Genomic DNA, 24,571 nt, shown 5'->3' on the forward strand with positions numbered 1-24,571 from the left:
ACAATCTTTTTTCATGGAAAGCAGCTCCCATGTGTATAAAATTCAACTGTATATTAAAGCTGAAGTTTAGGTATGGCATTTTTTTACATAGTTACACTGGTCCAGCTTGGACTAATGTAAGTATGTATGCCCCATAACTGTGGGAATCTCGCTACTGCCGTGATGGGTCCTATGCCAAGTGGCTGCCCTGCTGCATTGTGAGCTTGCTTGGCATGGGCACCATTCAGCGAACACTTTTTACATTTTCTCAATGTCTGCAAACCAATTAAGCAATTTGTATTTTTAATACAAATTACATTTTTTAACAAATTTTTATTTTTAATTGTTCTATTTCTTGTTGGGTAGGTGGAGTTCTTGTATACTATATATACTCTGTATCTCACTTTAATTTTGTGCTGTGATCAAGGCGGTTGGCCAAAATGCGTCAGCCCCTTTGTATAATCTTTTGTCATCTAACCCAGTGGTCCTCAACCCTGGCCTACAGGGCCCACTAACAGGCCAGAATTGCAAGATACAGTAACTGAAATACATCCCAGGTGATATCATTTGCTGCTCAGTGATTGCAGTACTCTAGTCTGCATCTCCCCAAGGTAATACCTAAAATCTGGCCTGTTAGTGGGCCCTGTAGGCCAGGGTTGAGGACCACTGATCTAACAAATAAATCTTTCATGTGGATTTGGAGTTACTGGATTTAAATGTCTGTGCAAAGTGTTCTCTGATTGTGATGTCACCACCCTGCCTCTACACCTCGTCCAATCACAGAATGCAAAGTGTTCCCTGAATGGCGCCTGTGCCGAGCAAGTGGCCTTCTCTGTTCACAATGCAGCAGGGCAGTCACCCAGCCCAGGAATTATAAGCTAGTGAAGATCACTGTAGTAGTGGTACCTACTACAGTGATTTCCAGCTTCCAGGGAAATCCCACAGGTATGGAACATACTGTACATACTTACCTTAGTCCAATGTAGACCCGTGTAACAATGCAAAAACTACCATACCTGTACTTCACCTTTAAGCTGTCTGCCTGAAGTTCAGTTTTATGTGGAAATAAAAGCTAATAAAGTCAAACAAAAAACAATGAATATATTACCAGTCCGTTGTGAAGGTCCCAGAGAGTAACATAACTATTTTTTTCAGCATCACAGTAGTTGGATAGTGCCAGGTAGCTGCCACTGTATGTCAGTGCAGCATTGTGCAAGAACAGCATTGATGTCTTGTCTTCTAGTGTGTGCAGGTGGCTCATCGTGTCCAAGCTGAACACACAAAGGTGATGTGCATAATATGAACATACGATCACCTGAAAATAAAACAACATTGAGAGGGACTGTTTATTTTTCTTATCAACCACTGAAAAAAAGCATATCCCACGATCAGATTTTTATCATGTTAAAAAACAAAATGATTTATATTTACTATGTAATCAGGGTCACTGTTAGAAATCACGGAGCACTGTACAATCTACCCGATGGGGCCCCCTCCAACCCCACCCCTGCCCCGAAACAAAATGCAGGTTTGTTGCCTCTTACAAATGCATGCAGGAACAATGTGCGCATTCGCAATTGCGCATGAGCACTGAGGAGCAGTTTAACCACTTGCCAACCACACTATACATCGTGGACTGCTAATTCTGGGATGCTGTCATATGACAGTGTCCCCTGGTCGCACCCACTGCGGTGTGCAGGCGGCATGCCCTGTGATCGCAGTGTTGATCACAGACTGAGGTTAAGAGCCAATCAGCAGCACTTTACCACATGATCAGCTGTGTCTAATCATAGCTGATCATGGATGTAAACAGAAGCCAGTTATCGTCTCTCCTTTCCCCATGCTGACAGCGTGAGGAGAGGAAAGGAGAGCCGATAATCAGCTTGTGTAATAGGGACATGTACACTGAGAAGCAGGTCACTGATTATGATGCTTTTCCCACATATTTTCTTCATTTTATAGAAAGCATGATATGGGTTTTTCTGGTACACAGTTACCTTTTCATTGTCACTAAGCAGGTACTGATAAATTGCATTATTCTTCTCATTTGCCAGCTGTTGCACTTTTTCTATCTCCTTCTTCACCTCCCTTTCCCTTCTGCGTTTCTTTGCAGTTTTGGTCTCATTGCGTCTTTCCCATGGCGTGAGAAGAACTAAAAGGCAAAAAATGTCTTGTGAGGTTTTATCACAAAATGTTGCAAACACAGGAAAGCTATAGAAACTTCTGGTTTCAGAAGAGACTTATAAATAAATGATGCACTATTTTAGTTTGTAACTTATGCTGGCTACACACAGTTTTGAAAATGTTAGATGGAAGCATTTTCTTTTAAGGTGACATGCATGCACACACATGCAAAAACACACACTCCAGAGACAGTCCTGACTGGATGACAAGATATTAACATCAGTACTGCTAATCTTCTCCAGCCTCTTTTAGCCACTTCCTGTCTACATGCCCTTGTTTCAGCTTAGGCTGTATGTCATTGCACGGGACCATCTTCCTGATTGTGACAATGGTGGCCCATGTCTGCTCAAAGTGTGGCTTGTAGTCTTTGGGCCACAGGAGAAGAGCTAGTTGTCACCTCATAACAGGAAGTGTTTAATCAAGGATTTTTATGACAAGTTTACCAACTATTTTTTAAATAAAAGCTGCAGGTTTAAAAAGACTGAAAGCAACGTTTGGAATTACATTTAGGCCACCTTCACACAACTTATTGCAATAACCTAAGCGCATTGGTACAAACATTTATTTGTTTGAAGTGCTCTTTTACACAGGCAGCTTGGGGGGCCGAGCTGTGGTTTAGTGACAATTCCCCAACCTCCCCCCCGGTTGCCCATCTAAACTATAGCACTACACAGCTGGATAGGGCTTTACACGTGCCATGGCTGTGGTGTTTCATGAGCTGTGGTCTTTTTAACTTGGGTTGCAGAGTTTGAAAGACGGCACTGCCTGTCAAATTTGCCCTTTTAGTTTAATGAAGCTGCACCACAACCGCAAGCCAAACACTTGGCTCGCAGTTGCAGTGTTGTCCCGCGATGTTAAATTGCCATTCTGCAGTTAAGAAATAAAAGTAAAAAACATATAACAGCCTTCCAGGAGGCTGTAGTAGCACCTTCTGAACGCTTATCAGATGCGGCTATACCACATACTGAAAAGCAATCCACCACGGGCAGTAAGTTTACCGAAAATGTGTAAGAAGGCTAAGACAGCTCATGTATTTCAAATGGGCTGGCTGTGCACCTCAACACATGAAAGAAAAAACAGACCTGCACTTCTTTTCAATACACTGCACCGATAATGCATTGAGGTGTGTATGCAAGGTGCATTGGGGTGCCAAATGAAGGACACAAAAACGCAATGTACCATGGTATAACAATACAGCAGACAACAGGTTCAAATGTGGCTTAACGTTTTAAGGTTTATAACGAAAGTTTTTTTTTTTTTGAGTTTAGATCAACTTTAACCCTCCCTACCCATAATTTCAAAAATCCAGAGGCAGAAGGTACACTGAATGTTTGCCAATTGCTGCACAGAATTAATAGAGAACAGTTCTATCCAAAATTTTTTTTTTTTTTTTTTTTTTACTGATATTTAAGGCATAAGTGTGGTGAAATGAAAAAAAAAAAACAAAAAACATTTCTGTTAGGCTGAAAATCATTTAGATGAGAGCCTGTCAATATTTTTTTCATATAAATACTGAAATTTTGATTCTACCTGTCTCTTTTACAGGGTCCTTCTGCTGCAGTAGTTCCTTGTTTGTACCCCCTTTGTATACGTCACGTTTAGTCAATAGATCCATTGCCAAGTGCTTGTCCTTAAACTGAGGCCTTAGCCGATCCTTTATAAAACCCGTATCCATATTCCAGATGACAAAATGATCTCTGCAAAAGTAATTGGAGATTAATAACCACTGTGTGACCTTATCATCATATACTGTATATCAGGTAATAGTTCTGTTGCCTATGTGGAAGTCCAAGCAAATAATTACATGCACCACTGATGATGCACCACTAGGTGCTTACTATTTTACCTACCAAAGGATTTGTAATTCCCTACGGATAGTCTTCCAGTTTACATACCTCTACCACTTTGCACAGTCAGGAAGATTACTCCAATACGTTCTGGTTCAACTTTACTGTTTCCCAAATCCTGTCCTTGCTATTTGGATAGAGGTGTTTTTTTGCTGATTCATAATCCAATAATGTCCAGTGAAAGGCAACATAGGGAGCAGAACTGCGCTGCTGTGTAAATTGCTGTGTTTTGCATTGGATGTTACATATCCAGGGCTTCGTTAGAGAGATTTCCCTTACTGTTCAAGTTGAGAACTTTTTACCAGTAAAGGAATCCTTTAAATGGCAGTACAATTTGACAGTGGTTCTAATCCTTCCCCACTCTATCCAAACCTAAAAATGCTTTAGCTATAGATACACTTAGGATACACTATAGATACATATAGGAGTTAGAGTATCATATTTAGCTTCAGGATAGTGAGAACAGAGGAGGTGGCAAGTGGGAGCTAATGAGAAGAGCCATTGTACAACATTTTTTTTTTTTTTTTTAAGTTTAATTTATCATTTTATTTATTTAACTAATAGCATGAAAAATACTTAGTGAAAGAAAATACTACTATAAAGTAGATACTAGTATTCAACTTACAAGTTACAGTATATTAAACATATTCATTATTTAAAACACTCGGTAAATGGGATATCTTTGCAAAAATGTATGTCTTTTTTTTTTTTGATCCAAAAACATTTTATTGAAAACAATAATTGCGCATAGTACAGGTTCAGGCAATACAAAACCAAAGTGGAAAGTCAAAGGCACAAAATCAAGTATCACATGTTTAAAGATAGAATAACATCTAAAGGACAGCAAATATAGGTCTCTACCCCCTTCATGTAGCTACAAAGAACACCAGATAAATCGAAAATACATGGGGGGCGTGGGTAGGCGAAAAGACAAAAAGGGAACAGAAGAGAAGGAGGGAGGTGGAGGATTGAGGGTAAGAAGCAGGAGATAGGGTGGGGTGGGATCCAGACACTTTTTTTATTTTTTTTATTTCTGACTTATATTAGCCCATATCCAATATCCAGCTGTACAACTGCTTGGGTCAAACAGTTGGATCCATGCTTTCATGAGCAAAAGTGGAATGAGAGTGTTTGAGAGACAAATGTTGCCATGCTCCCACACTATACCACTATAACATACCTCTGCAAATTTCTGACTTACCTGTTCTCTGAGAGCCCCAGAAGTAACCCTCCATTGAGTATCCTATATTCATGCTTTGGACATGGAATAATGTAAAGACCTGTCTTCCTGCTGACATATTTCTTCTTTAGTAGGTCATATGTCAAAAGAGTCTGTGGAGATGAAAATATGTATTTTATGATTCACATAGCAAATTTTATTATAATAAGCAAATAGGGGTCTCCGAAGATTATGATTAATTTATGTAACCTCAAAGTTATGTATGGACCCTTTATCAAAGTTATGCCAGAGTAAAAACCTGCAGAGCACTACCCTGGCATAACATTTAAAAGAGAAAAATTCATGTTTAAAATGTCCCCCCCCCCTTTTTTTTTTTTAAGAGGTCACAGGACTGCTTTGACTCTTCTTTGACTGTTCTTTTACCATAGCAGCTGGGGTAATAAAGTACTGGGCTCTACCTCATCACTTCCTCCTACAGATTCACAAGTGCCAGTATCTCCTATAGCAGTGATGGCTAACCTTGGCACCCCAGATGTTTTGGAAATACATTTCCCATGATGCTCAACTACACTGCAGAGTGAATGAGCATCATGGGAAATGTAGTTCCAAAACCTCTGGGGTGCCGAGGTTCACCATCACTGTCCTATAGGCTGATATTGCCTGCATGTTTTAGGAAGTGATGAAATAACCATGCAGGACTGCAGTTAGCTGTATCATGGTGCATAATATGTGTCAATACTACTAAAATTTCAGCAGCTTTCTGGTAGTGTTTCCAGCCCTCTTTGGAAATGAGAAAATTCTATGAAAACTGTAAGGGTCTACAGATAGCACTTGGTCCCATAAAGAATTTCCATTTTGATGTCCACAAAACACAGAAGGTCTCTCTGGTAAAGACAGACAATAACAGATATGGTTGGTTCCATATAGAATTTCCAGATTCAGATGAAGAATTTTAGAACTTTTTATAAGACAATGCTTCCTATGGGTATGGAAATAGAGATCAAGCTGGAGTAAAGTGTTTTGAAACCATTCTGCCACAGGAACTGGAGCAATGACACCTTGACTAAATACCGAGATGGTTCATACAGATCTGCTAATTTGTGTGGTGGAAAAAACAAGGAGGGTGCATGGAGCAAAACTCCAGTTTGTAGCCCTGGGATTATACCTACTACACCCAAGCATTGGAAATACAAGTTATCCAAGTGTCCACAAAGGTTAAGAAACTTTCCCCAACTCTGGAAAATGGAGCCACAACTTCAACCCAGAAAGGCTTGTTCAAGGAATTATTAAGTTTTGGGTGTCAGGTCTTGTAGGTGGACTTAAAAAAGGCTTGGAGGGAGTTGATAGGTAATGGATAAAAGAAAGGACAGTTTCCCAACAGTTAACCAAGTCCACCAAAGAGGGGGGAAGACTTAGCAATCTATTCCAAAGGCTTCCAACGCTGAAGAAGATGAGTGCTCATACCACCAGTAGCATCCTAGATAAATGTAGCAGTGTTCCGTAGGGCTTGCTGTGTGATGACTTCTTGGGTCTCCTCTGATTACCTGCAGACAGTAACTAAGGGACAGTTCATACATCCATCCTTGCTCCCAGTTGCTCGTTACTCAATAAACAGTCCAGTTTTATTTTTATATTTATTGTGGAACTTGGATGGGAAAAGGGAAACGTGGGATACTCCAACTATTTACAGTAGATAAGGATAACTCTCATTTGGCCTCACCAAGTTATTTGTGGAAGCAGACACACTGCTTTGACCATACTGCCACTTGTATGGAAGAATTACGTTCTCTTGCTCTCTAAAGCAGCAGACTTGATCCAACTACATTATCTTTAGGACACTCACTAGCATCCCCTTGACTGACACCTGTTCACTGACTCTTCTAGCAGAAGGGAGTGGCCTTCACAAAACAGGCCCCATGACTCAGATCTGTACTTACTGTAGGCAGAATCAGATCCCTTTCCAGTGTCTCCCTTCCAGTCAGCTCTGCAGGACCTTTGGGTTCAGCTTTTTTCTGGCTCTCAGGAATTCAGGTCGACCACCTGAGGCCGAATGGCCGCTTCTTCAGAGGAGGGGCAGCCACCCCCCCCCCCTCTGGGATCCTGTCATTGAGCTGAAAGACCACGAGCACATGTGCCATTGGCATTTATACAGTATCCTAGCATGCACAGAGGCACTTTCCTCTGCCAAACACCAGGACTGTAGTTTATGCTTGTGCACTCATTTGTCAGGTTTCCTCCCACTGTCCAATATGCCTCCCTATTGGACCAGTGTGAAACACTTCAGACAAGCTTAGCTACACCTGAGCACCATGAGCAGAACTCACTAACAGATCCTGCTCTCTGGTAGGCACAGAGCAATATACATTTCTCTGGCAATCTCTCTGGTAAGCAGAAAGACCCAAAACTATACTCTCTCTTCTAGCACCTACCTGGGAGGGTGCTACATAAATAATATCTAGAAACAATTCAAACAGACATCTCTCAAAGACCACGAGGAGCACATTCTTTTTATACGTTATTTTGCAGTACAGCAAACTACATTGAGGTGCCCATGCATAAGTAGTGACAGGAAAAGCATGCAATAGCATACCAGGATGCTATTAGTGGACTAACGCAGCCAAAATAAAAAATTACAGCCATTTGTCAGTGTGTACTATAAATAAGTTATTCAGAGTAGTGGAGAGATCTTTTTTAAGGTAACTCGACCAGCCAGCCATGGTTTGACAAGGTACAATTAAAGCAGGATGTTGCATTTCCAAATTTTGTCAACAAAGGAAGATCAAACTTTATGTGCTCAGGGGTAAAACACCCAATGCCAGAGATAGAATGCAAATAAGGAGAAAAACTAATTATTCGATTTGAACATAATAGCTACAAATTGAAAATGGTAAGACCAATTCTTTCTTCAGAGAGGATTTCTGAGCAAACCAAAGATGTTCTATAACACCAAAGGCAATCAGTAGGCCTGTTATAGGGCTGCAGCCAATACTGTGTTCTCTCTAAATATACTGCTAATATGGAGAAACTGAAGGTAACTTGGTGTACCAGGTGAGATGGAAAAGCCTGAGGGAACCTCACATGAGTGCCCGTCCCAGCTCGCCTCTGTGTATTGTATCAAAAGAAGAAGTGGTTGCACATCACGATTCGGTTCTCGAAGTGACACTGCAGGACACACACTACAAATGTGCTTAAACATTACTTACTATGGAGAAACACTGGTGTTCTCACTGTATTGGGTAACAAATTCACATAAAAATCTGCAACAGCTTTTACAATCAGTGAGAGGGAGTTTTTAAAACTAGACACCACAAGTACAAACTGCCTTTGGTCTATTACGTTGCACTCTGTGGTCAGCGTTAGAATGGGGTCTGTGCTCTCTAAAGCCCAGAGATGCTGCGCTGAAACATGTGATAGCTGTGCAGAACCAGGCTGCATGACAAAATGTCACAGGAGATTCCTTAAATTCAACACAGAATAGCTACAAGTGCGCCAACCTGCATTTGAGTACCTGGTCAAACGTGCACATTTTTACCTGAATTAGACCTGTGTCATCAGCAGCCAGGGAAAAAGAAGGGTGGGAACAGTAAAACTGCAACATTTTTAAGCGGGCATAGTAGAAAAAACAAAAGAGGAGGACTCCCCCATGTGGCCAACTTTCAAAGTACATAAGCAAATGTAGCACCCTCCTAGGTAGGTGCTAGTGAGAGAGTATAGTTTTGGCTCTTTCTGCCTATCAGAGGTGCAGCAGGCAAATCTTTATTGCATTCTGCCTACCAGAGAGCAGGATCTGTGGGTTAGGCCTGCTCATAGTGCTCAGTGTGTGATTCATCTGGTCTAGGGAGTGTTTCACACTGGTACAATAGGGAGGCGAATTGGACAGTGGAAGAAATCTGACCAATGGGTACACAGGCTTTGATATTGGCACAGACTGCTTGTCTCAGTGCATTGCGGGGTGTGGTATAAAAGCCAGAAGCACGTGTGCTGCGGGGTCTTTGGCTGGTGATCAGACTCCCGGAGGGAGGGTGGCAGCTGCCTCCTCCTCTGTAGCAGTGGCACGCGGTCGTAGGCAGTCGACCTGGGGACCAGAAGGAAAGAGCTGAACCCAGAGGTCCATGAGAGCTGACTGAAGGGGTAGAGACACTGGAGACCCTCAAAAAACAGTATCGTGAGTACAGGGGATTGTGCCTAGGGGCCTGACCTGAGGGGGACCACCCTGGTGTAGGATAGTCAGAGGACAGGTGGAATGAAAGGGGGTACTAGGTGTGTATCCTCAAGATAAGTCATCTACATAGAAACTTAATCCTAAATACATCTAAGTGGCAAGGTTAATCTGCAGCCTGGCTGCATCTTCAGACAGGAGTCCTCATCTACTGTGAATAGTTCGAGTTAAAGTATCCCACTCTTCCCTTCTCCCATCCCCAATTTAAATAAAACCACAAAAACAACTACATCCCCTAGACTGTTCATTGAATGAGCCAGAGAGTAAAGAGTTAAATTGTGCATGCTGCAGTTGCTATTGGTAACCCAGGGGGATCCCAAGGTGAACAATCCAGCAGTCCACAAGGGGGCAGAGCTACACAAGCCTAGGATAAAGACAAAATAATTTCCTAAAGAAGTAACTGTTAGCATAAGCCTGATAGGAATTCCCAACAATGAGTTGCAGAGATGGGGACAGAAAATCTGGCTCAGCTCTGGTCCAATAACTCCATATGGAATACCTTGCCATACTGGCCTGACCTGAATAGTGGAGCCCTGTGTGAACTGATACACAAATGGGTAGTCACTACCGACTGCAGTACTGTGAATAGAGAACACCAGCATAGATTGTGATCTGGGAATCTGCAATGATTGGCTACCTGGAGAGTTTTTTAAGATTTCCATATCCAGCTGTAGATGACTGATAAAAATTCCAGAAAATCAGAGCTGTCACAGACAGCCAGTATAAACTGGGAACACCAGATCTTGGTGGCTGACTGGAGAGACTTCCAGTATTTAACATATCCTGCATGAACCTACCAGTAGCTGTTGATACTAGAAAAAAAATCCTCCAAATGAACAGATAACAGCAGAGCTAAAGAAGACACGTCCACTCTACCCAGGACACTAGCAATGGAGGCACGATGGTTGTGGGCAGGGTTATTATGTGCTGGACAAACTTTTTTTGCCAGTGTACATTATTCTTGTAGATGGCAGTATAACCCAGACAGCCTAAGAATTCTTGTGTCCCCTAATAGACTAGCAGGAAATGGAATTTGGTTTTGGAGTAATAATTAAATCCATTAATTCGATTCTGTGGGGTACATTATACCCATCTTACTACAACCAGCCTTAAATTTGATCATACTTAGGCATGTGACACCCAATAAGCCTAATACCTTAAGTGGACCTGAACTCAAAAAGTGAAGATTTGCTATGTTTAAAGGGAACATTTAGAAATGTTGTTAGTGCCTCAACAGTCTTTTCTCTTAAAATTCTTCTAAAAAAATTCCACTGCACTTCCAAGTATGTAAGTGTACAAGGGCAGTAGTGTGAATAAAGCCTTATAACTGTATATCTGCAGTGTCAGATTTAAGGCACTGCTTCCTCTGATTACAAGTTGTATGACTTTTGGAGAGAGATTTGCTAATCCTACTACTGTGCTGTTCATTGTTTCCTTGCTGGAGGAGGTGGCACGAAGAAGCAAAACCCTGCCTCTACCAAGATGGCTACCTCCAGCAGATACAGTGCAGAACATTAGTAGGTCAATGGTAAATATTAATGGGGAAAGCTGAGATAAAAGTTTAAGTGATTGTAAAGGTAGAAGGTTTTTTTAACTTAATGCATTCTGTGCATTAAGATAAATACCTTCTGTGTGCAGCAGCTCCCCTCAAGCCCCCTAACACTTACCTGAGCCCCATCTCAGTCCAGCAATATGTACAAGTGCCTCCTCCTGATTGGCTGAGACACAGCAGCGGCACCATTGGCTCCTATTGCTGTCAATCAAAGTCAGTTAGCCAGACTACGGCAGTCAGTTAAAGAGAGAGGGAGCTGGGCTGAACAACAGCTCCATGTCTGAATGGACACACAGAGCTGCAGCTCGGCTCGGGTGCCCCATAGCAAGTTACTTGCTGTGGGGGCACTCGACAGGAGGGAGGGCCAGAAGTGCCGGCAAGGGACCTGAGAAGAAGAGGATCTGGGCTGCTCTGTGCAAAAACCACTGCACAGGGAAGGTAAGTATAACATGTTTGTTATTTTTAAAGAAAAAAAAACAAGACTTTAGTATCACTTTAATACTGGTAGGTAGTCATTTGCCTGCTGCCAGTCTCGTTTGTTTCTTCCAGGTCATCTCCTCTATAAAGTAGAACTTTAGGCAAAGCGTTTTTTTTTTTTTTAAATTTTGGATACAACAGGGGAGGGTTACAACCCCTCACAGTTTATTTTTTATACCATCTTTGTCCAATGGGGGAGAGTTATCTCTTTACTTCTTGGCCCATAACCAAAAAAACTAGTTAAAGCGGAGTTCCGGGCACAGAAACATTTTTTCAATGAACATACCCCCGGGACAGTCAGGGCGAGTACATTCCACAATGGCTAGCCTCTGATCTGTCCCGGTTCGCACTTACCTGCAAGAAGAAATACTCACTTATAAAATTTCTTCTACAGCGTTGCCATCTCTGTTGTGGGCAGCTGAAGCCAGCGCGATCCTCTTCTGCGTCCTCTTCCGCGTCTTCTTCTCCCAGAATGCACCTTCACCAGCCCCTCTCGTCACTTCCGGTGCGGCGCCGCATTCCTACACAGCTTCTGGGCATGCCCAGAAGCTGTTTATCAGGAAATGCGGCGTCGCACCGGAAGTGACGAGCGGGGCCGGTGCCGTCGCATTGATTCCTGGGAGTGATGACGTTCAGCTCCCAGGAATCATTGCAAACCGGAAGTGACGGCGCAGGCCGCGGCCACAGAGGGAGAAAGTGGAAAATAGGTGAGTATTTCTTTCTACAATTACAAGGTAAGTAAAAAAAAAAAAATAATCCTAACTATCCAATTCCTTTTCAGGTGAAGCAAAGCAAGCGGATGGCCACAAAATCGATTAGGTTGATTTTGTGCCCGGAACTCCGCTTTAAGAGGAAATCCCTGCAAATTAAGGGAATCGCTTGGGCCCCCAGGTCACCAGAAATAGTGTCTCTATTGGAAGATTTCCCCTTTACTTTTCTGAGGACTACTCAAAATTAGGGATTTTTTTTTTACTTTCACTTTTAATGATAATGGTAAACAGGACAAATAGAGTGGGAAAATCTCTTTAACGGGGGGCACAGATAGCAATACAATTTTACAAGCATTCTAATCTCTATGCACAGTATCCAAAGCTGAACTTCCCTTTAGTTATACTTTAAGCATTTCAGAAAGCAACCATGCAAGGCAGAAATAAGGCTCGATTTCCACTAGTGCGGCTACGAAGTTGTGCTACTTCTAGCGCGACTTCGTAGCTAAAGTTGTTTGCGGCTTTCAGTGAGACTTGTCCCTCATTATAGAGGGAAGTCGCACTGAAGACGGCTCAAAAGTAGTGCACAAACTACTTTTGAAGTCGCCGAAACCGAAGCCGCAGCAGTGAAAACGGGCCAGATAGAAATCAATGGCTTTTGACTTGCTGTGCGACTTGACATGTGTCAAGTCGCACTAGTGGAAACCGAGCCTTAAGACAGAGGTAGAAGGCAGACAATGGTCAAAATGATACATTTTAGCAGCTAACTAAAATATTTAAAAATACAGGCACAGACAGCAATAAAAACAGGTGTTCTAATCCAGTGTTTCTCAGCTCTGGTCCTCTCAGGGCACACTAACGTTTGCAAGAAAACTGAAATACATCACAAGTGATAGCATTTGCTGCTCAGTGATTGTAGTATTCTAGTCTACATCACCCCAAGGTAATACTTAAAATCTGGCCTGTTAGTGTGCCCTGAGGACCGGAGTTGGGAAACACTGTTCTAATCCCTCCACGCTATTCAAAGCTAAAAGAAAAACGTTTTGTCTTTAGTTATACTTTACTTATTCATTCACTTATTCATAAAGACAATGCAAAGAGCTAAGATAGATAACACTGATAGTGTGGTAACTCATAGTGTGCAATTAAAACTTGTCTTTCAAGATATGTGCGTACAGTAATAAAGATATGTTACAGGTTGTCGTGGACTATTGCACTTTGCATAATACCAAAACTCTTTGAATTGTCTTTCTCAACCCTTTTTACTCCAGCTGAACCCTTTGAAATACATTTCAGGTCTCAGGGAATCCCCTGCTAAAATGAATTATTCGGGGGTCAGGGGGAAATATGTGTCTTACATTCATGGTCAGTGAGAAGAGTAAACTTCTTACAGTGGTGGATGAATTGCTACCCTTACAGACAGCTGAAAAGATCTCTGGTGTCATGTCATTGTTTCTGCCAAGTGGCACTGGACCCAGAACTATGCAGACACCATCAAATGAGAGGTCAAGCAGCCACATTTAGGGAAATTCCTAGCAACCTCTAAAGGAAAACTACGGTTTTACAGAACCCTGGATGAGAAAGGTTGGTCTAACAGAAAAAAAAATCTAATTTCTTCATAAAAAGCTAAATTTTACAATTTCAAATAGACAAGACATATTCTTTAGGTGCCCAGAAAACATAGGCAAATGGGATAGGATATTAATTTTGTACACAGATTGAATTCTTTCACCATGCTGCTCTATAACATTAAATGTGATGGAAAGGATATTAATTAAATAAAATTAAAGTGTGACCCAAACGAAATTAACAGGTGCGACTCAAGACTCCACCAGGTCCTCTTTTGTAGTAACCTCTTGGAGTGCAGATAAGGACAGAGCTTGTCACAGCTTTAGACATCTAATGGGAAAGGGAAAAGTCCTGGAAGTCGCACATCTCTGCAAAACCTCAAAGAAAAGTGTATGACAGCCTCAGCCTGGGCTCCAACCAGATCACGCACCCAATGTGGTTCAATCTGTCCACAGAGCTTAGTCATGGGGATATGCATGGGATTCTTATCCCCATGACTAAGCTCTGTGGGTGGAGTAAAACATATTGGGGATGTGCAACTTCTAGGACTTTTCCCTTTTCCATAAAATAAAAGTGTGTTTCAGTGGAGGCAGCCTATTTGTGGGCTGAACCAGTTTACAAGTAGGGATCAAGAAGTGGCTCAGCATACAGAATGTCTACGCTGTGCAGGGGCAACATATTAACGTTAACCACAAAACCTTTACTATTATGGAGCAATAATATTAAGGGCTCGCTCACACCATCTGCAGAGACCTGTTGTTGGCACTCTGTGAGTTTGCAGCCCCCCTTCTCCTCCTCATGCTGGATGCCATCTGGGATGCTGCGTCTCGGGTAGGCTTGTAAAGCTGGAAGGGCACTCATAGCAGGTATGCAATGAGGGGGACACAGATGGTGGGCAAAGATGCGGGCAACAGAATGTCAGTACGTGATGGGGGGACACGGATGGTGGGGGACAGATTGGGGGTCCCTGATGGTGGGGGACAGATGAGGGGGACACTGATGGCGGAGGACAGATAAGGGGGCACTTATGGTGGGGGACAAATAGGGGGGACAATGATGGCAGAAGACAGATGAGGTGGAGACTGATGCTGGTGGACAGATGAGAGGGACACTGATGACGGGTGTCCCTGATGAGGAGGGAAACTGATGTGGGGGCTCTGATGAGGAGTTTTTTTATGTGAGAGGGTCATTGACGAGGAAACCTGATGAGGAGTCTCTGATCTGGGGATAACTAATAAGGGGGGCACTGATGAGGGGGGTCTTTGATGAGAGTGTGAGGACACAGGATATTATGTCAGTCTGTGCATAAAAAAGACGTGCATGAAAACTGATGTCAACGAATGAGAAACTGATGTCTCTGCAAGCGAAACCTGTGCGGCTTTCCCATCAGTTTTCATGCACGTATGGTGTGAACAAACCCTTAATTGTATAGTAGAAGATCATTTATTGTATGCTGTACCTGAAATATAGGCCTAGGTGTGTCAGTGAAAGAAGCCATTCCCCTGTCAGTGAGGATGTAGAGCTTCATGTCCCTGACCAGAACAATATCACTGCTCTCCATCAGGCCTCGCTCCACTCGAACTGCACTGCCCTTACATTTTGACTTCAGAATATTCCACACAGTGACCACTCCAGGTCTCACACTCCTGCAGATTACATATCTAAGAAGACAAAAGCATAAAGTCTTAACTCACAATTTACACAGTAATGAACTTGAAAGTAAATGTTACTTTTTTTCATATGAGGATATCACAAAAAATTGTATAAAGTTGCATTAACATAGACACCACATGCAACTTTAGGCCAATAGAAATTTCTCACATTTTAAATTCAGGGACCTTTTCAGATTGGTTGCTGTGGGTTTACTGCACATAAAGTATAACTCTATATTTTTTTTCCCTATTATGGAGATATTCTATCACTTTCTATGCTGCTGACATAAAATGGAACTAAGGGAAAACCTCTGTAATGGAGACTCAGGCAACACTAAAACATTTTTTTTTAAAATAGTGGAAAAGGTTACAATTTTTATTAGGGTGTTATTACTGGCGATACCCTGCTTGAGGTGATTGTAGCCATATTAGTGCACTAGCGACAGAGACAATTGAGTACTGTCCGTGATACTTTTTTATTTGCACTAACATACAATTTTTCGGGACAAGCTTTCGGGGTATGTCCCCTTCATCAAGATCCAAGCAGTACTGATTCACAAAAGATTTAGCAGAATGGTAAAAAAAACAATCTCTAAGCCAAAGGAAAATACCCCATATGGGAGATTTTCTCTCACTTCTTGACTAAGGGACACAGTAAGTAAGGGGAATTTTCCCTTACAGGTACACAGACAGTAGTAAACGTTTGATAGAGCTACAAACCCTATCCTATGCTATTACAAAATGTGGAGTTTAACTTACAGACTCCCATAGCTCTTCACAATGCTTACTTCAATAAGCCTGATTTTCTTATATATATATATCTTTTCTGATCAATACTGTACTACTACTAAGGGTACAACAACAAAAATCATTGTTTATTGGATTTTACTATGCCTTATACATCTAATATGTACTAGAACAACTGTTTATGGTTTTAGTCCAAACACCAAGCTATATGCAGACATATAGACTGCAAAGTGTGCATTAAAATCTTTGTTTAGTGTGACTGCAGGTATTTTTAATGGAAATCTATCATTATGTTCAAAGTATAAATCTGCCACTTACTGCATTGAAAAGACATCTGCAAGTGCTTGCAAGTCAAGTTAGATTCTCTGCAGAGCATTGCATAAGTACTTAATACTGAGGAAACCTGATATCCAAAAAGCTCAATAGTCATAATTTCTGCCTACCCACCTCCTGCATCCTGAGCCTTATTGTTGGTTTGTGAGGTAATTCTTCACAGACATTTGGCCACAGTAAGGCCTAGGAAACAGGTGGAAGCAGGCACTGCCGGTGACCACATAAGGCTCCAGTATTTTGAACTAGCAGAGAATCTAACTATATGTGCTGGTCTTTTATATGTAGTAAGTAGCAAATATATAATTTTTACATTGGCACCGTTTTACTTTAAAATTGCAATCCCATGGGAATAATCTTACAGATAATAGTCAAATCAATCTCCCACAATTTGCCAAACCCAAGATTCTTTGCCTAGCTCATTACAGTCAATGAACAAGTGGTAAAAACTTTCAAACATTTTATCGCAAATAGGTTGTCTGGTCAATTGTTTTTGTGACACCAGACATAATCGAAACTTTTCATTGTATTGTCGGTGAAAAATAAATGTAAGTATGCGTTTGTTTTATCTTTTACAGGAATCAGCATGAGAGAGGATTCTTGTTTCATAATGGCCACAGCAAGGAGCAGAACCATGGAATTCAATGGTGGACCCTCACCCCTAGATTGCCCAATATATACACTATATTACCAGAAGTATTGGGATGCCTGCCTTTACACACACATGAACTTTAATGGCATCCTAGCCTCAGTCCATAGGATTCAATATTGAGTTGGCCCACCCTTTGCAACTATAGCAGCTTCAACATCGGGGAAAGCTGTTCACAAGGTTTAGGAGTGTGGCCTAGCTCTCAGTTCCTGCTCTAATTCATTCCAAAGGTGTTCTATCGGGTTGAGGTCAGAAATCTGTGCAGGCCAGTTAAGTTCCTCCATCCCAAAGGAGCTCGTCCATGTCTTTATGGACCTTGCTTTGTGCACTGGTGCGCAGTCATATTGGAACAGGAAGGGGCCATCCCCAAACTGTTCCCACAAAGTTGGGAGCATGAAATAGTCTAAAATGTCTTGATATGCTGACACCTTAAGGGTTTCTTTCACTGGAACTAAGGGGCCAAGACCAACCCCTAAAAACAACCCCACACCATAATCCCCCCTCCACCAAATGATTTGGACCAGTGCACAAAGCAAGGTCCATAAAGACATGGATGAGCGAGTTTGGGGTGGAGGAACCCAACTGGCCTGCATAGAGTCCTGATCTCAACCCAACAGAACACTTTTGGGATGAATTAGAGCAGAGACTGCGAGCTAGGCTATCATATTCACATCAGTACCTGACCTTACAAATGCGCTTCTGGAAGAATGATCAAACATTCCCATAGACGCACTCCTAAACCTTGTGAACAGCCTTCCCAGAAGAGTTGAAGCTGTTATATCTGCAAAGGGTGGGCCAACTCAATATTGAACCCTATGGACTAAGACTGGGATGCCATTAATGTTCATGTGCGTGTAAAGGCAGGTGTCCCAATACTTTTGGTAATATAGTATATAAGTCAATGATTGAATAAACCTGCTGGTTTTACCCCAACATTCAAACATATAAGCAAACAAAGCCTTTGGGGAAATCACTGGTGTCAAGAAGTCTCTATAAGTGCAATCACCCACCTCGGAAAATTCTTCATTGTAACAATCTCTTGGATCCCATCAGGTTTTTTATTCCGGTTGACGTTGACAGTCAATGACTGGTCATTTAAACGATTTGCTAGGTTCCATGACCTTAAGAAATTCTCTCCATCACAGAAAGCTAAACAGTAGCGAAGATCGAAACATATTCCTATAACATTAAAATAGACGTGGCACATTATTGGATCTTATGATCTAATTTATTTAAAAATACAATATCTAAATAATATCCTATTGTAATTTGACTTGCATTTTCTTGACTGTATTCTAGAGCTTTCTTTTTTTTTTTTTTTTTTTTTTTTTTTAAATTAGACCTTTTTATTACATTTTTAGTTTTAAACACACAGCTGCCTTAGCAGCACTTTAAACACAACAAACTAAAGAAAGTACAGCTGCCATTTTTTCAATAAATGCTTAAAAAGAGCACACTTCCTTGTAAGAATGTTCCCCTCACTGCCTCTGAAATCTAGTAAGAGTTTAGACACAGTTACTGGCTAGCTTCCCATATCACATGGCAAGCATACTAGGAACAGTTAATAATCAATTTATCAGTTAGATTCTTATCAGTGTCGCTGCCTAATAAAGTAGGCAAGGTCAGGATTTTCACACCAGAACGTAAACCCAGTAATTGTCAACCTTACTTTTGGTGACATTGATCATTGCTGTTTCTTTCCTGTCTCCCAATGTCACCTACCTAACTCAATAGTTAACTCTGGCTCAGCTCCAGAGATCTTTACAGTGCAGTCCTGTCAAGCGCTACACAATCATTTGCAAGAAAAAAGTCCTGGCTGTGCCCTATGCATGTGTAGCGTATTACTGGTCCCATTCATTCCTATTGCTGAAGCCACATTCATAGTAGACCCAGGCACGCAATGTGGAAAACCCCCAGGAAAAAGTGCTCGTTTTTTATGATGATTTTCAAACATGGTGTATGCTAAGGGCCTTCAGTAGGCCTTTAGGCAAACAAAACAAATTTAGTAATTTTAATTTATTTGTGTTTAGGGAGCTCCACTAACCTCCTTTAGGCACAGTAGACAACTTAACCATGTGTTTATGGTCCTCAGTTTCCAAATTCCACACTGCTATCTCTGTGGTGTTTGTGTTAGGCAGGCAGGAAAAAGCAACCACATGAGATCCTTGACGGTTTACTGCAAACTTGGTGATGAAGTCGTTGCCACAGCCTTTCACAGTACGAATGTACGCAAACGTATTCACACTGAACAGCTCGATGTGCACTAGGTCATGTGATTTCAGTGATGGATACCTGTAACATGTTTTAGAAGGAGGTTTTAGATGAAAAAAAGCAACAAGGACAACTGATCAACATTTTATTACTATAAAAAACTCCTGTATACAAGTCTTCTTTTTTCTGTTGTCCCTTGCTAAAAAAGCAGAATGGTGAATGGTAGAAGGATTACTTCAACTATTTCATACACAAACTTGTCCACTGAGCATTGGCCATTCCATGGTGATAGTTGATGATGCATGTCCTTTCTAATGAAAGAGAGTTGTACAAGCACTCACCTTCACATTGTTTATATAAAAAGGGAAGGCAATGATTTAGAGTAACTTCTGGTGCTGGCCTCTCCCAGTGGAAAACAGTAGTGATCAATCTCAGCAATTGCACTGTCCTATTGAGAAGGCTCAGGCACAAGATATCTGCATGGAATGTGACATCACTTCCAGACTTAAAGAGAGAGGATACCGGGACTGGAATATTATTAGAGGTATTGCTATAGCCTCTAAAATGAGTAGAAATGCACTCCTCCATAAAACAACTGCTAATAAACATCAGCATAAAAATAATGGTGATAACCCGGTTATTTTTGTAACCTCATTTTCTCAGGAATATAGCCAAATTAAGGGAATCCTATCTAAATACTTACCTGTCCTAAATGCTGATGAAGCTTTGATTCCTGTCCTTTCGAATGGATGCAGGTTTTCCAGCAGGCGTGCTGGGACCCTTGGAAACATTATATCCCTCAGTTTATTGCAGTCATCAAACCCTAAATATACTTGGTTAAACACGTATGGCTCCTTTCAATGGGGTTTAAGAACATACTGCTTTTGCAATAAACATGACAGCAATAATAAGTCTGTAATCTCTTGTTCTACTGGCAAGGAGCCCGACATTCGTGGCTTCATCAACTGCAGCATAAAATATGTAGTGTATAGTGTAGAATGTACTACATGTGCCCTACAGTGGTAATACATGTTTCACCAAGATATTTGGCTTCTTCAGGGACCAAGAGTGTATGTGACCATACATTCTCTGTCCCTGAAGAAGCCAAATATCTCAGCGAAACATGTAGGACCTCTGTGATCCACTTTACCAATATTATTGATTCTTTCGTGGCACCACTCCCTCACCCAATCTCTATTTTTCATTGTGTCTTAGGGATGTGGCAATGATCGGTGGTTTTATGTGAACCAGTGCCCCCTTTCTCTTTCTTCTATAGCCATTGTTTTGTATGTTTTAGTTTGAGGCATCTTTGTACCACTAAGGAATGTTGTTTAGCTAGATAATAACACAATATAATGTGTTCTAGATGGGTGACAACATTTCAGATTTTTTGATATTTCCTTTCCCTAGATTGGGTCACATACCATGTGATTACTATCTAGTGCTGCTTTTTTCTTTGTCCTCTGATTAGACTTGATTATATGTAATTGATTAATTGTTTTATTGTAGTATCCACCCTCAAATGAGGTGTGTAGTGTCTATATATGTTTGTCTTTCATTTGTAAAAATATGCTGTGATCAAGGTTTTGTGCAGAAACATGTAAGCTGTTTTTATCCACCTATATGTAGCAATAAAGAATTTAAATTTTACTGGATTCTAAAGTTGCTGGCTACCTTTTCTTCTAAATACAATATATATTAATATTCCCAATCTGGCTGTATTTGGGAAAACATCCTTCTTCCTTCTTCTGTCATTATAATGTGCCTTAAATGCATTGACAGGGACTTTGTTGACATAGGTTTTTAAAATGCAGATGGGATAGTACAAGTACTTGATATAATACTGTGTACAAAGTTACAGAATGTGTGCATGTTACTTTATGGAAATTAACATTAATGCAACATTAATATACTGATATAGGTAAAACATTATTATACAGTGCATCCGGAAAATATTCACAGCGCTTTACTTTTTCCAAATTTTGTTATGTTACAGCCTTATTCCAAATAGATTAAATGCATTATTGTCCTCAAGATTCTACAAACAATAGTCCATAATGACAATGTGATAGAAGTTTGTTTAAAATCTTTGAAAATTTATTAAAAAATGAAAAGGGAAAAAAATCACATGTACATAAGTACCGTATTCACAGCCTTTGCTCAATACTTTATTGAAGCACCTTTGGCGCCAATTACAGCCTCAAGTCTTTTTGAGTATGATGCTACAAGCTGGCACACCTATTTTTGAGCAGTTTCTCCAATTCTTCTTTGCAGGACCTCTCAAGCTCCATCAGGTTTGACGGGGAGCATCGGTGCACAGCCATTTACAGATCTCCTTAGAGATGTTCAATCGTCCGAGCTCTGGCTGGGCCACTCAAGGACATTCACAGAGTTTTCCCGTAGCCACTCCTTTGTTATCTTGGCTGTGTGCTTTGGGTTGTTTTCCTCTCGAAAGATGACATTTTGCTCCAGTCTGAGGTCCATAGTGCTCTGGAGAAGGTTTTCACCAAGGATGTCTCTGTACATTGCTGCATTCATCTTTCCCTCAATTCTGACTAGTCTCTCACTTCCTGCCGCTAAAAAACATCCCCACAGCATGATGCTGCCACCACCATGCTTCACTGTAGAAATAGTATTGGCCAGGTGATGAGTGTTGCCTGGTTCAGTCCAGACATGACGCTTCCCATGCAGCACAAAGAGTTCATTCTTTGTTTCATTAGACCAAAGAATTTTGTTTCTTATGCTCTGAGAGTCCTTCAGGTGCCTTTTGGCAAACTCCAGGTGGGCTGTCATGTGCCTTTTACTGAGGAGTGGCTTTTGTCTGGCACTCTACCATACAGGCCTGATTGGTGGACTGCTGCAGAGATGGTTTTTCTTCTGGAAGGTTCTACTATCTCCACAGAGAAACCCTGGAGCTCTGTCAGAGTGGCCATCGGGTTCTTGGTCACCTCCCTTATTAAGGCCCTTCTTCCCTGATCGCTCAGTTTGGTCGGACAGCTCTAGGATGAGTCCTGATGGTTCCAAATTTCTTCCATTTACGAATGATGGAAGCCACTGTGCACACTGGGACCTTCAATGCTGCAGACATTTTTCTGTATCCTTCCCCAGATATCTGCCTCAATACAATCCTGTCTCGGAGGTCTACAGACAATTCCCTGGACTTAATGACTTAATGGCTTGGTTTGTGCTCTTACATGGACTGTTGACTGTGGGACCTTATATTGACAGGTGTGTGCCTTTTCAAATCATGTCCAATCAACTGAACACAGGTGGAGTCCAATCAAGTTGTACATCTCAAGGATGATCAGTGGAAACAGGATGCAACTGAGCTCAATTTTGAGTGTCATGCCAAAGGCTGTGAATACTTATGTACATGTGAATTTTTCGTTTTTTATTTTTAATAAATTTGCAAAGATTTAAAACAAATGTCTTTCAAGTTGTCATTATGGGGTATTGTTTGTAGAATTTGCAAAGGAATTCTCTTAATATGCATGGATTTCCTCCCACTTCCTGGTTTGACCCCATGGGACACAGATGGCACAAACTGAACCCTCCTCTCCTCCTCCTCCTCCATAATGAAAAAAAAAAAAATTGCCGTAGTTCTACTTTAATCTTTTGTGCCCAAAGAATCACATCTTTAGCCCATAATATTTTCTTGCTTTACTCATTGTGAATATTCTGGTTCAGAATATTTGGGCAATGCACAAATAATCTTATAATAAATGACATTCTGTTTTGAATAGTAAATACAGTTCTGTGTGGCACTTTATTTGATTGGTTTTCATTAAAAAAATTACAACTTAAAATGAGTATTGAGACTCTCAGTTTCCTTAAAGTGTACCTAAACCCAAATACAAAAATGAAAAATATTTAATATATTGCAGCTTACCAGTCCTGTGATATAAGGCTGCATTTGTTTTCTAATTATTTAGGCTTTTTCCTTTTATTTTCACCTGGTATTAAATTTAAACTCATAAAACATGACAAGGATACAGCATTTCATGATCAAACCTAAAGCGCTTCTCAAACTGTCTGTGCTATATAAATCCTGTATAATAATAATAATAATCAATAGGTATTTTCTGTACTTGCTGAGAATGTTCTTAGACACTTAATGGCTGGTGTGCTGCAATGTGTTACATTTTTGTTTAACCACTATTTAATCACTATTGCTTATTTAGGCCTCTTGCATGCGGCCATAAAGTACAGTGTATAAGTGTGCAGAGTACCTTTGTTGTTGTGACGCCTGGGAGCCACAGCTACAGAGCATTTTTTGCTCATAAGTTTGCATTACAGATAACGCCATGCATGCGTGTACCCATCAGCATAGTATTTTCCAAAACTTAAAATTTTAAATTTTAAAGAACATGCTCAGACGTGTGCGTGAGTACATGCCACAACAACAGACATTTTTTACACTATACGTTATTATTATTATATTATTATATTATTATTATACAGGATAGCGCCAACAGTTTCTAATATGAGGGAAGACAATACAGTTACAATACAATTCAATATAGGAGGAATTGGAGGGCCCTGTTGTACTTTAGGCCTTGTTCCAGAGACCTTAAAGGGTAAATCCACTTTCGTGGGGAAAAAAAATAGCAAATCAAGAAAAAACAATATAGCGTATACAATTGCGACACAAATCATATTGTAATTGAATGTTATTAAATATTACCTTTCCTTTTCAATCTGCAGCCACTGTAATTTTCTGAAAATGCAATATAATATGGCTACCTGGAGCTGTTCTGTACACAAAATATGTACTCTCAGTGGAAGTCCGTAATGACGAAATGCGTCAGAGCGTGAGTGCGCAGTCGCCATAACAACTACAGACGCCACGCTTGGCCATGCTACGAGCCCCTGGATGATACGGGATAGCAGCGGCGGCTCTACAGTGCGTGCATGTATTCGCAAATGCCTTCATTTCTTTGGCTCCTGTAAGTAGGACTTGGAGGGAAGTGGGGTCAGTGTTTTTTCGTTTGTTACAATAAAGTGTTACGGAATTACGCTATGTGCCCCCGCTCTATTTATTCCATGACATGGTGAATGGAACGGTATATGAAGGTTTTAAAGCGTCTCTTGGAACCGGGAGTCAGTAGTGAGGAGATGCAAGATTTGATGATCCTTTTGAGTCTTATAGGCGAGCTGTGATCAAGTGTCTGGTGAGTGTCCAGAGTGACGGGGAGCACCTGTGGTTGGTGGAGGTCTATTGGAAGATATAGTAATCCCTCACACCCTTCCCTTTTGATCGGCTAGACC

General features: G+C 41.1%; 1 protein-coding gene across 1 annotated transcript in view; it reads right to left on the reverse strand.

Annotated features, from left to right (window-relative positions):
* The window catches only part of LOC309552259 (uncharacterized protein), a 167,997-nt gene that overhangs the window by 32,028 nt on the left and 111,398 nt on the right, over positions 1 to 24,571 (reverse strand). The window contains exons 23-29 of the mRNA XM_082253145.1: positions 19,137 to 19,384; positions 18,103 to 18,271; positions 15,174 to 15,375; positions 5,212 to 5,342; positions 3,694 to 3,860; positions 1,977 to 2,131; positions 1,088 to 1,294 (exon numbers count right to left, since the gene is read on the reverse strand). Of these exons, the coding sequence (XP_082109271.1) occupies positions 1,088 to 1,294; positions 1,977 to 2,131; positions 3,694 to 3,860; positions 5,212 to 5,342; positions 15,174 to 15,375; positions 18,103 to 18,271; positions 19,137 to 19,384 (1,279 nt within the window). The remainder of the gene's footprint in view (positions 1 to 1,087; positions 1,295 to 1,976; positions 2,132 to 3,693; positions 3,861 to 5,211; positions 5,343 to 15,173; positions 15,376 to 18,102; positions 18,272 to 19,136; positions 19,385 to 24,571) is intronic.

Source organism: Pelophylax lessonae (assembly GCF_965119305.1).
Source record: "Pelophylax lessonae genome assembly, chromosome: 1".
Classification (NCBI taxonomy): domain Eukaryota; kingdom Metazoa; phylum Chordata; class Amphibia; order Anura; family Ranidae; genus Pelophylax; species Pelophylax lessonae.